Genomic DNA, 12,907 nt, shown 5'->3' with positions numbered 1-12,907 from the left:
CAGATTTTCTTTACCCAAGAACAGCCCTAGGTCTTAGAGGCTCAAAAAAAATCAGCAAAAGGGTGCTTTGGACATTTGCACAGAATGGAGAAAATTTAACCTTCAAGCTCTCTTAATAATTTCAACAGCTAAGCCATTCCTCAGGAATGTGCCTGTTGTAGTGAGTTACGTGTTGAGCTGAACACACACACCATGAACTATTTAGAACAAAATTAAGTGTTGCCTGTGTTATTTCTTTTTACCCCACAAATAAGAGCAATTTGCTAGATTCGACATTCATCTTATCTTTTGAGAAGGGAGAAAATATAACAAAATAATGTTTTGCCAAAAGACAACATAGGAAGTTTAAGAAGGGTTTGAGAGTATTTTTAGTCCTCCTGAAACTTAAAATTTTACTTGAAGTAGTTCTATCAATTCTAAGAATTTACTGACTTCTATTTGTAGGTTTCATAAAGTAAAACATCAGATCCCTTAAATATTTTTAAATTGGTAACAGTAATCCTTCTGATCTTTGATGACAATTGTTGGATTTACCAGGGAAAGTGATGGGGTAGCAGCAACCCATGTTCTGACTATTCACTATACAACTAGCGGGACCAGGGATTTAGCTCCGTGGTTCCACTGCCTGCCTCACAAGCACAAGATCCCTAGTTCAATCCCCGGTAGCAAAAACAAACAAACTGTATGACTAGAACTGGCTCATCCCTTTACAGGAGATTTTGTGTAATTCTCACATCATCTCCCCCTTACATATGACTTAAACTCCCTCGTGTTAAGTGATGGAAGAGGGCTCTGACTACATGAGTTCCTGCTTCGTGACCATCAATTCCCAGCAACAGATACAGACCGTAAGGATGCTCTACTATGATAACATTTATAAAAAAATTTAAGACTGTCATTATACTTCTCATCTTAATCTAACCCTGGTCCAATTCAGGGAAACAGCAACAACAGCTGTTTTCTTTCATTTCCTAAGAGATTGTAATTCCAGGTAGAATACACCACAGACCAAGATTTGTTTTGCTCCGATTTTAAAGGGTTGCAAAGGGACACTTTTTAATTGAAAAGTTCTCCTACCTAGCTGTATCACACAGCTTAGTTAATAAGTATAAAAACAGGAGCTACCATTCTCCTATAAGTAGTAAAGCCATAAAACAAATTAAATAAGTGTTCTTTTACTGCCAATCTAGAATAAATGGGTGCTCTTCATAGGCAAACGAGTGTTTGCTAGAATGCATTGAGCCACTTAACGTGTGTCTTGGGGACATTGCAATCTAAACCAAAAATCCCATTTCCTGAATGAACTCCATGAATCTGAGAAACTGACTGGCTTAAATGTGACCAAATACTGTCAGAAATCTACAAGCAGCACATGAAAACCACTAATTGTGCATGTGTAGGGAGGTTCTCTACCGGCTTGTGGACGGAGTAACAACTGTCTGTCACTTTTTTCTCCAGTGTGTCCTTAAGTGTCCCGCTCCCATGCAGAGGAGATGATTAACTCACCCTCCTTCTGCTTGGCAGTTTTAACCTTGAGTTGCAGAAGTCAGCACACCTCCCAGATGCTGGCTCATTTGCAGTTGTCTGCTACTGTAGAGACCCTCTCCCTTTATACACTCTACCACCTCCTCCCTAACAGAGCAAGGAGACCCACGTCCTGAATGATGGCTGCCTGGTGGGAAAAAACGAAAAACCCCTAGAACACTCTTAGTATAATCAAGATCTCATCTCCTTAGTACCTCCTACACTTCACAATATGATTTTAAAATTCCCTTCGCAACTCCGTGTGTGTGAACTGAGAGCAAGACTCTCCCCCTCCAGAGAGGCAAAACACCATTCCATCAAATAGAGTCCTCTCTTCAGGGCAAACTGTTTAAAGCATACTTAACAGGCACTCCAGACCGGAAATGTCCTCCATGGTCTGAAAGGTCTGGGAAACCCATATCCCACCCTCTGTTCACAAGAGCCCTTAAATTCCATCTGCTCACCTAACACTCCTTGTGCACCCCAAATAGTGTTATGGCATATTACGAACATCATTATGTACTCTTGCTTATCCTCTGGTGTTTATTAGTACATATGTGCAGAGCATAATGACTACATTCCTTGTGGAAAGCTGGACAGCCTCGCACACTATGCTGAGAACTTTTCATGTCTTCAGCACCCAAGACCGGCAGTCACTATTCAATATAATTTGTAACTGATTAAAGCAGGTAAAGCACATGCTATCCCTGAATTAAATGGAAATCACTTAATTCATAAACATCCTGTTTCCCAGGCACACACAAGAATATAGCATAGTATCAACTGTGTGGTTTATTCTCGACATTAGTTTAAACTTCTACGGTATTTTCACCGCTTTAAGCCCTGACTCATCTTTAATCCCTCTGCACCCCACTTGTTTCCTAGACTTCCCGCTGAACATCCATGGCTGCTGAGATATAACTACAGAGCAACAAATGCAAAAATGATGGACTTAAAACAGACAGGCCACAAGTACAAGAAAATCAGCCCTGCCTACAAGCCTTCAAATAGACAGGGATTCCTCCAGGTTTGACCTGACAGTATCTTAACCTTTGCCTCCCATCTACACAACATCAGTACTAATGAAGTCTGGTTCAAGACAAACAGCAGCAGGAAAGCCAGTTCCCATGTGCTCTCTGCCTATTATACTATAATCTTCAAAACCTAAAAAACAATTCCCATGCAAAGGAATTGGATGAATATGCATCAACAAATGTATTCATCCCATTAAACAAGAAGCCAGCAATTGGTAAATTTGATTCAAAGATCACTGAAGGATTTATGAGCATTTGCAAAGCTAATGGCTACACACAACTGCTATGTTAAATATAAAACACATTACTGTCGTACAGGGCCATGAAATCTTTGAAATTATCTTCTCTGTAAAAAGAAATCAGTTGCATTTCTACCAGACAGAACTCTACAAGTTAACAGCTAACTTCCCAAAATCTGGACCTCTATTCAACAGAGCAAAATGACTCAAACAAAAGTGTGTATCCTACATTTTGAAAAATTTGCAAGGGGCTTGTTAGACAATACTTCAACAGGATTTTGAAAAGCATACTGCCTTCCCGCTACAGCATTTCCAAGTTCTGGACAAAGTTTAACATATTGCAACAGAAAATGTGATCTGCCAGACCCCTGACTAACTTTGGCTTGGGGCCCCTTTTATCTTGAGAGTAAAAGTATATGTGATGAAAGCAACTCATGGGACCATTTGAAAACATCTGTAAATTCTGACAGTGCATTCCCTGCCCTGGGCTCCGGGTGAGCTTGCAATGACTTTGACAAATGGGATTCCAGGCACCCTCTGAGACTGGACCATGAAGTGCAGATAGCATTTCTCTCACTGGACACAACATCTGCCCTTGGAGCCCTGAGGCACCAAGGAGTAGTGCCATCATCCAGGGCATAAGGCTCACGCGAGGAGAAGCCACAGAGCAGGCCCAGCCCAAGTGGCAGACAGGGATGAAGAAGCCTCCACATCATCTGTCTTTCCAACGGAGTCCCCAGACACTATGGAACAGACACCTATCATACCTCCACGTCCCTCTATAAATTCTTGACCTACAGAATCTGTAAGCACAAATTTTTTTTAAAAGTGGCCCAGTTCACTGCCTAGATCAGGGCTCAGGTTCGGGCCTATCTACCACTTCAGCTCACCTAAGTACAAGCTCAGGTTCTGTCCTATTTCAACAAAAAACTAGCTCTTACCAAGTAATGCTTAATCTGCTTAACACGGATACAGTTATGAAGTGATGAAACCCAAGTGGCTGGCATGGGTCACAGATGGCTTTGGGGTCTCTCAGAAAGACCCTGAATATCAGAGGGCCCAATCTTCAGGATTTAAGAGTTCCAGAACCAAGAACATAGACCATTCCATATGAATCAGCTAACCGACTTTCTGATCGTAAGGCTGTATACCCACAGGCTCTGCCCTCCCCACCACACACCTTAACTTCCACATCTGGGAACCCAAGTCTTGGTAAAAAGCAATTCCAGCCACAACTCAGAGGCTGGTGATCAAGACAGACCCAGACAGGAGGACGAGGTGTTACACATACTAACAGACAAGCCCTGAGCATTAAATAAGAAGGCAGCAGAGTCATCTCTGCCTATGGAAGTTAAGAAGCCAGATGGAGAGAGGGGGAAGCACAGGGTAAGAGCTGACTCACATCTGTACCTCCTTTATGCTTCCCATTTCTCATCAGCAGTAGCAGAACCAGCATTAGCATTCACTTTCCCCTCCCAGGGCTGCATTTTTTCTACTCAGGGATCCCATCCACTCTCTGTTGACAGGCATAACCATAATAATGGTTCCCTGATCACTTTATTTGCTTATATGAAGAGCTTTCAGAATTCATTTCGATCCTCAAGAAGAGGGGTTGTGTCTAGTTCTCTCCCTTAAAATGTCTCATCTACTGGGGAAAGGAGAAAAAAAATCAATTAAGAGAAATCAAATAAAGGTTGTAAAATACATCCATCAATTTAAACATTAAAATTTAATAATTCACTTTAAACTGAAGATGAGTTAAGCTACATTTCCAAACCTCTAAAAGCAGGGTAGCCTTTGGTGGGAGGCAGTGACGTGGGATACACAAAAGGCTGTGTCTGTAATTGCCTAGGCTAAATAATAGAAGGAGAGTCTGAATCAAACACTTCCTCCTTGCAGCTGTCCTCTTCCCAAGTATGGTGGGTTATTTGTCGGCTCAGGCCAAGATGTGAGGAGGTGGGAGGAGGGAGGCCAGAGCTATAGAGCAGGTCTCTGTGGGTCACCTAGCAACCAGCCAAGGCATAAGCAGGAAGCACCAGCCAACTTCTCACCCACGTTCAACCGCACAATGTCACACTGAGAGGGAAATGAGAACACAGCATTAATCCTTACTAAGAAGAAAATAAAAGGTAGTGTGTTTCACCTGTGGGATGTCAGGTGTGGCAAAGAGCAAGAGAAGTCAGAAAGCAATGTTTAATCTTGCTTGCATTCCGGAACAGGATGGGGTACTCACCTGTCCCTTCTGGTATCTCTCTCAATGGCTTTGCTCCATTCTTTCTAGTACTAGATGGCCAACACACAAAATCACAGGTGCTGAAACAAGATCCCAAATGCAATTTATGTTGAAGGATATGTCTTCTTTGGAAAAGTAATGGTTTAATGCTTCCGGTGCTAGGACAGACATCCTCATTACCTCTCACTCTCCGCACTGCTGGTACTGATGTGCTCCTACCATCCAAGCTGAGCTGATGACCAGGTCTGTGATGGTACACTTGGAAACTGGGGTAGGTGGCATGGGATAAGACAGAGTGTACTGCAGGAAGGACCTAAATAATCAGAGGTTGCCACTAAGAACTTGGTGACTCTGGAGGACCCATCAACCTGGCCCATGGACACATGTTAGTAACAACCACCCCAAGGCATACAAGATGTTTATTAATACATTATGAACCAACATTCAAGGATCCAGAGTTGATAACACTGACTAGCAGTAGATTATAAAGTCCACACACAAACCTATGGTGAGCATGGCACCAAACTAAATCTTTCCAAAGAAAAGACTGTCTTAAAGGTAGCTGTGGGGATCCAGTCAATCTCAGGCCTCGACCTTCTACCTCCAAAGAGTCTGGATGGTTACTCACATAGTCATTTCTCACTGTTTAAGATAATCTATTTTATGGGCTGGGGATTTAACTCAGTGGCACCACTGCCTGCCTCTCAAGCGCAAGGTCTGAAGTTCAATCCCTGGTACCAAAAAGAAAAAGATAATCTATTTTCTCCCAAAATATTATGCTACAAATATTAGTCTCTGCCAGCCTATCTAAAACACAGACATAACTCAAGTGAGCAGTCCTAGGGCAAGAAAGGGAATATGGACATCCAGAGAATATATTCTGCAGATGCTCAGGGCTGTAGTTTCCAACCCACATGATGAGAAAAGAGCAGAGCAAGCCTGGGCAGATAGAGGAAGGGAACAGCATCCTCTTATGACTTCAGACAACAAGCAATTTCAGGACAAGACAGACAAAACCCTTGTGTAAAATTTCCAAATTAGATGAAAAGAGAACCAAATAGCACACAGCCAGAACACAGGAGGATCCACATCATCTTACTAGAAGAGTTTCTGAAGAAATGGACATAGTGTTCATTACACAGCACTCAAATACCTCTCAGGTACTTTTAATAATCCCAGAGTAGATAATTTTAGAAAATCAAGAATCACAATCTTATTTAGCACCAGGAACCATGACTTGGATAACATGATCATACACCTTCCAAAGTTCTTAACTACAGATAAGCCAATAAAAATTACCACGGGTATGTGTGTATGCACAAAGACCAGATACAGTAGAAACTGCTAAACCTGCAATACTCTAATTCCTACAGCAGCTTATCTAAATCTCTCCAAGTCACAATATGGGAAGAATACTACCCAAAACTGGGGAATGTGGCTTTAAAATTTTGTCAGTGTATTTAAGTATCAATAAGATGCTATAAGAACCAAAATTAAACACACACACACACACACACACACACACACATACACACAATCAAGGCCCTTAAAGAGTGAAGTTTATCTAGACTTAAATGCATTTAGCCACCATTTTAAGATGTTAGGAAAGGGGCTTTGTTTTTTAACAATATTTCTGTATTTCCTGTAAAAAGGATAGGCAATGTGCTCAACCAAGAGACAACGCCTCTGCAAGTATCTCAGTGGCCTCAAGAGGAACATACCCTCAAACCAGTCAGGCAACAAGATAAAGATCAGGGACATCATGATAGAAATGGCTTTTTCACTCCAGAAATGGTGTGTTATTAAGTGGACCTACCAAAGGAAAATAAGACAAATACAGCACTCTGTATCTAAGTGGGCCTCTCTCCAATCATTTTTCCAACTCATTCTAAGTTTTTGCCCAATTCTCAATTTCTCTGGGAAAGAAAGGGAATTAAGCTATGCCAAGCCTCTTCAATAGGTCAAGAAACTACATACACAGGAAGTTCCTCAAGCTGAGAATGCAGGTTCATACTGTGTTCAATAGCACTCTAAATTTCCCTTCAAATTAATCTAACCAGGCATGAGAATAGAGTGCATGGATATATTAGACCCATGAAGCAAAGAGTGAAACCATTAAATGATCTCTATGATGCAGTCCCTATTCCAGCGGGGTCCCTGCTGGAAGACCGTTCTAGAGAACAAGAGACCCTCACACAAACATCCTTTTGCTCCTCTAAACAAAGTCACACAAGACTCATCCTCTGTACTGAGCCGGTCCAAGCAAACACGCCAGCCACAACTCGTCCCATGATCTTACAAGGTGCACAGATAGATAGGCTCTGCTCCAATGAAGCTCTTTCTCTTTTGCAGCTCTAAAAATACTTTTAAAACTAGAACCCAAAATTCTTTCCCCATTTACACAATATTTGATAAAGAGATTTTGTAGATGAGAATTTACAGCTGTGAAGAACATTCTTTCAGGTTCCCTAGTGAAACAGAAGACGCATAGCTACTCAGAATATTTATATTTAACCCTAGTTGACTCCCAGTAATGCAAGTTCCAAGGAACATCCGGGATCTCAAAAGAATAAGGTCTCGTCTATTCATTAATAAGTTTTGGCCCTGTTTCACAAGCTATAAACTATGGAGAGTATGGAGTAGTCAAGATAATGAATTCTAAAATCAGAGAGCCTGCATCTTTGCTGAACAGTATCAGTATCAGTCCTGAATTCTCTGTACTTTAAGTTCCTCATCAGAAAAGTGGGAGTTGAAATAACTACCTCATGAGATTGGAGGGGAACAGTATCAGACACTGAGCCATGCTATATAACCATCCTACATAAAATCCATGTTGGGCCTTTACCAAGATAAGAAAACACCACAATAAAATACATCCTACAAAAATCACTGATGCCATTCATCTTCAAGACGCTAAATGACCAGCCCCATGCATGCAGATCCCTGCCTTGAAGGAGTCCCCCCTCCCACTGCATCACTGCACCAGCTACACAGGAAGCAGACAAAGATTAGGACTTGAGAATTTCAAGCAGAAAAGTCAGATCAGTCAGATAGGTGCTCAAACCTTAATGTGGGGGCCAAGTCACCATTGTCTTCCTAACAAATGCAGGCTCTGTCTCTGGGGGTCTGGAGAAAGAAGCAAGGCTCTGCATTTCTAATACACTCCTACTGATGCCGTCTTTGAGAATTTCAACCAGACTCAGTGCTGCAGAAAACAGCTGCCAGCAGCTCAGGCCTCCACATAAATCTATGTTAAAATCCCCCTCAGAGTTGTGCTCCGACCAGAGGGGGAAGAAAAATCCTCGCAGGAGGCAAATCCAAGCCAAAAGAAAAAAAAATTTTTGTAGACCAAGAAAAATTGCTCTGCTGCCAAGGAAATGGTCAACATGGTGATGATCATGAGACCGCCTGCCTTAGAGCTTATTAATCCTCAAGCTGCTGCCCTGAGGTCTTGCCCTCCTGACCAAGTGGGCTAGCACCCATACCGCAGGCAAGTCCACATGGCCCCCCTCCCCAGGCTGATCCAAGGCTGAGAGTACCAGTCCCAGCCAGACTACAGCCCAGAGCTAGCCCAGACTTGGTGTGACTTGATGCTCCAGAGACCACAAGATCATCTGTGTCCTTTGAAATTCCTTCTCTATACCCTGAAGAGTCATGACCTGACCCTTCAAATCACTAATTCACATCAAAATGTAAAACCCAGCACAAAGTTTTATTAAGGAAGTCTGTTTTTTCAAAATGAACTTTAAGATAACTTTTCGTAACTCCTATTCGTTGCTTAAAACGATTTTTTTAAATTTCATGCTTTTATGTTGTGTCCCTATTCTGCTAAGACTGTATGATAAAGGAAAAATTAAGAATTCCAGTTCTATTTCACACCAAGTTAGAAACAGTGTTCCTTCGAAGGATTCTATATATTTTGGTGGACGAAGAGACAACTCTTCCCTACAAAGGGAAAAAAAAGGCCAAAGCCATTTCATGGCTTGGGTCCCACCACGTATGGGCTGCAAACCAAAGATACTACTGAGTCTACTAAACAAGAGCAGCAAAGTAAAAGTATTAACTAGTGCATGGTGCAAAATAAAAGTCTAAAATACTACGCTCCCTTGAGTAGAATCAATCATGACTGAAAATACAAGTTCTTAAAAACACAGTTCACACTCTGCTACTCAGCCCTGACAAGGCTGGAATTTCTAACATCCATCAGAATCAGCTCCTGATGATGACCAAACCCTCGACCTCCTTTGAACCCTGGAAGTTTATATGCTGAACTTGGCTGTTGTCATGTTGTCTAGACATTTCCCAAAGCCTCACGCGCTCACACAGTGGGGCTTTTCAGAGGTGACTGCATCTAGGGTGTGCGATATTGGGATTACCAGGATGTGTTAGTCCACAGATGGGTTAGGCATAGTTCTGGGCATGGATAATGGGAAGGCCCACCCTGAGTAGGAGTGCTGAGGGTGGGCAGCCTGGGTGGAATATAAGGACAGAAAGAGGGTTATCATAGCTAGCTGCTGCTTCTTCCCTAGTTTGCTGTTACTCTCGCTGTTTCTCCACTGCAATGCCACTCTACCATGCTCCCACCCCTGCCTTGGAGCCAGCTAACTATAAACTGAAACCTTTACAAACTGAGCTAAATAAGCCTTTCCTCCTTTAACTTTGAGCGTGGACATTTTGTTTCAGCAACAAGAAAAGGTAACTAAGATAGCTGCTAACTCTTTGGGGACAATGTTCCTTAAAATCTGGTAATACAGCAACAATATACACGGCAGCTTTGATTCATATTTGACTGAATAATTTACACCTTGGCCATGTCAGAGAACAGCTGTCTGTGACCCTTTAAAGAAACAGAAGCAGCTCAATTGGTTCCTACTACAACATTCATGCCCTGAGGGTTAAGATGGGTTCTCTCTTTACCTTCACAATATTAACTATGGGGGGGACACAAACAAACAAGCCAGAGACTAACAAATTAGAGTCAAATGTCTTGGAGTAATTACTTCAACAAAATGTTTCTTAAAGTGGAAATATTCTCAGCTTAAGTAACACACACACACACACACACACACACACAAACATACTTATTTCGTTGGCTATTTCTCTTTATTTTCATCACCATGAAGCAGTGCAAAATAACGTGACAGGCAAACCTGCACAAGACAAACATTTGCTTATATGCCTGATTCTTTTAACACAATTGCCATGTGTATTCAAAGTGCTGTCCCTTACAAAAGGGTCTACCAGGGAAAATTATATGTTTATCCCGATGAACTCACAACACTGCATCCAGTATTTCTGAAAACGCTCTATGAGCAGCACTTTTCTTCTATCTAAAACAGCCTAAACAAATTTATAAAATTCTTTTGAGCTAGCAAAAACTTCAGGTGTCTCCTTAAGGTAACCACAGACCTTTTCAGGCCTACTGAACCAGTGTTCCAACATGCTGTGCACAGTGTCCAGTAACAGCACATTCTCATTCTTGAAAGGATTAAGTTTTTGTAAATAGTTTCCAATGAGAGAATTAAACACCAGCTTTGCATACAAATTAACGTGACAGGCTTTTCACATATGGTCAATGAACTGGGAAAAGGGGTAGAAGAAGGGGAAAATCTAGCCAGCACTGAGGTTGCCCCAGAGATTTAGATACCCTTGGGAACCTACATTAAACACAAAACAAACCCAAGGTTGGGAGACAGCACTTTGCTTGGACCACCTATCCTTCTCACAATTGCACAGAGATTCAGGGCACCCTCGGTTCACCTCTGTGTGCAGGACTGCCTCTCACCCACCAGATTCCTGGAGGAAGGAAGACGGGCAGAAACCAGTGCCCTCTCAGCCCTTCTCTGGCTCAACTGTTGGGATCTTCAAGAGGAAAGGGCTGCCTTCTGGAAACTCCCCCAGCTCCTGCAGCAAAGTGTTCACTGCTTTTGGAGCCTCAGCCCTCACCTGTAGCACATTCCTGGGGCACAGTGACCAGAATACTACCTCTGCTCTCTACCCCTCACACTGCCCCACATCTGTACTCACCTGCATGCACGTGAGGAGGAGGAGGACACAAAGTCACCATGCACACCAAGACTGAGGCACAGGGGGAAGGAACCCGTCTGCCTTCAGAGCAGGGTCCAGGTGCAGCCCCAACATGAAGCTGTTCTGTATGGTGCTGAGGGGAGTTTTACACTCTTGGTCTCAAAATCACTACTCTGTCCTCCACCAGGACATGGGAAAATGATCTACAAATGACGTTCATTTTGAATGTCAGTTCTTCCCATTTCCCAGGTCTGCAAACACAGATTCTACTTATGACGTTACTGGTGATGTAAGTGGGTACATTTATCACTGATGATGCAGGCACTTTATTATTTTATCTGTAAGCCAAGCTTATACCTATCCCTGCATCTTTTAAAACCCGTTTCATGCCTGTACTTTTTTATACTTTTCTTGACAGAATCTGATAATTATCTGAAGAAACACCACTGTAGCAGTAAAAAATACCATCAATTTGCCCAGAAGCTACTAAACACCGAGTTGATTTGAACCTTGCAAGTGAAGGCATGCTGGTGACTGAATGATTTCCCTTTTCATCTGTTTACCTTATGAATTAGATCGAAGAAGTCCATGAACTAGGAATATAAATGTGAGAAATATCAAAGCAAAGATGACTTTCAAATACAAGCTCTAGTACAAACACAAAGCTACAACATTCTGCAAACTCTGACCCTCGCCCCCTCTTTTAGAGACTTCAGGACAAGGACGTATGGGGACCTTCTTAAGAAATCCATTCCCATGTCAACTACCCCTGCATGTTAAAGGTAACTCAGTGGATAATCAGCAAGTCACAAACTGCCATGAAGAAGGGTCACTCTGAAACACAGAGCTACGTATGGCAATTCAGCTACTAGATCAGTGAATTCCACCAGTCAAACAGTCTCCCCTCACGCAGTAAGCCATTTCCATAGGTGCTCTGTAAGTCTAAAAGTAGAGGTGGAAAACTAGTCAAGAACTCAGCAGAACAGTAAGAAAATAATGTGATACATTGGAATATGTGGTCTTTTTCTTCTAAACATGTCACCTTACATTCTCAAACTTCTGTATAATGTATTTACTGAACTGGCAGAAATAATAAATTACAAATTTAAGATCTGAAGAGCTTTTTGGATAACTTTGGGTTCTCCCTTTTGCGTGTGTTTGAATTAAGAACATGGTTCTATGCATTAATAAAACATGACCATCCTTCTGTACAGCTATTATCAGTTCATACTGGCTCAGCAGATGTCACCATATTATGACATTATCTTCCATAAGGAAATCATAACAAAATGAAACCTAAAATGGACATACATCCCTAATTCAAATGTCCATCAATATTAAAACAAATGAGTTTGTTACATGTGCCTAATAAAATTCTAAGTAACACCCAAACAAGCTAGAGCTGCAAGTACCAACTAGAATAAAGTAAATCATACACATGAAGGGAAATGACTAGGTAGAATTTGTATACTATAGATGACTGCATGACAAAAGGTACTAAACCTTACGATTTAAACCTACAACTAGCAATGTTACTTAAAAACACATCTAGGGGAGCTGGGGATTTAGCTCAGTGGTGCCACCGCCTGCCTTGCAAGTGCAAGGACCCGAGTTCAATCCCCCGTACCCCCCCCAAAAAAAGAATCTTGGATTCAGGGCTGGGGATTTAGCTCAGTGGTGCCACCGCCTGCCTTGCAAGTGCAAGGACCCGAGTTCAATCCCCCGTACCCCCAAAATAAGAACACATCTAGAAAAAAGCAAACTAACATAATTTTAAGTTTTTGCAAATTACAGCAATTATCATAAAAATGTGAAATATTTCCACTAACTTTTGCTTTGACCACAGGGAT

The 12,907-nt window shown here is 41.9% G+C and overlaps 1 protein-coding gene across 1 annotated transcript in view; it reads right to left on the bottom strand.

Moving 5' to 3' along the window:
- Window positions 1–5,312, bottom strand: part of Dip2c (disco interacting protein 2 homolog C) — a 304,786-nt gene extending 299,474 nt beyond the window's left edge. The window contains exons 1-2 of the mRNA XM_033761773.1: window positions 5,218–5,312; window positions 5,031–5,110 (exon numbers count right to left, since the gene is read on the bottom strand). Of these exons, the coding sequence (XP_033617664.1) occupies window positions 5,031–5,110; window positions 5,218–5,312 (175 nt within the window). The remainder of the gene's footprint in view (window positions 1–5,030; window positions 5,111–5,217) is intronic.
- Window positions 5,313–12,907: the final 7,595 nt, after the last annotated feature.

Source organism: Fukomys damarensis, unplaced genomic scaffold, assembly GCF_012274545.1.
Source record: "Fukomys damarensis isolate Sample0158 unplaced genomic scaffold, DMR_v1.0_HiC HiC_scaffold_10, whole genome shotgun sequence".
Lineage (NCBI taxonomy): Eukaryota > Metazoa > Chordata > Mammalia > Rodentia > Bathyergidae > Fukomys > Fukomys damarensis.
The sequence above is the reverse complement of the archived record's forward strand: the minus strand, read 5'-3'. Positions and strand labels throughout refer to the sequence as shown.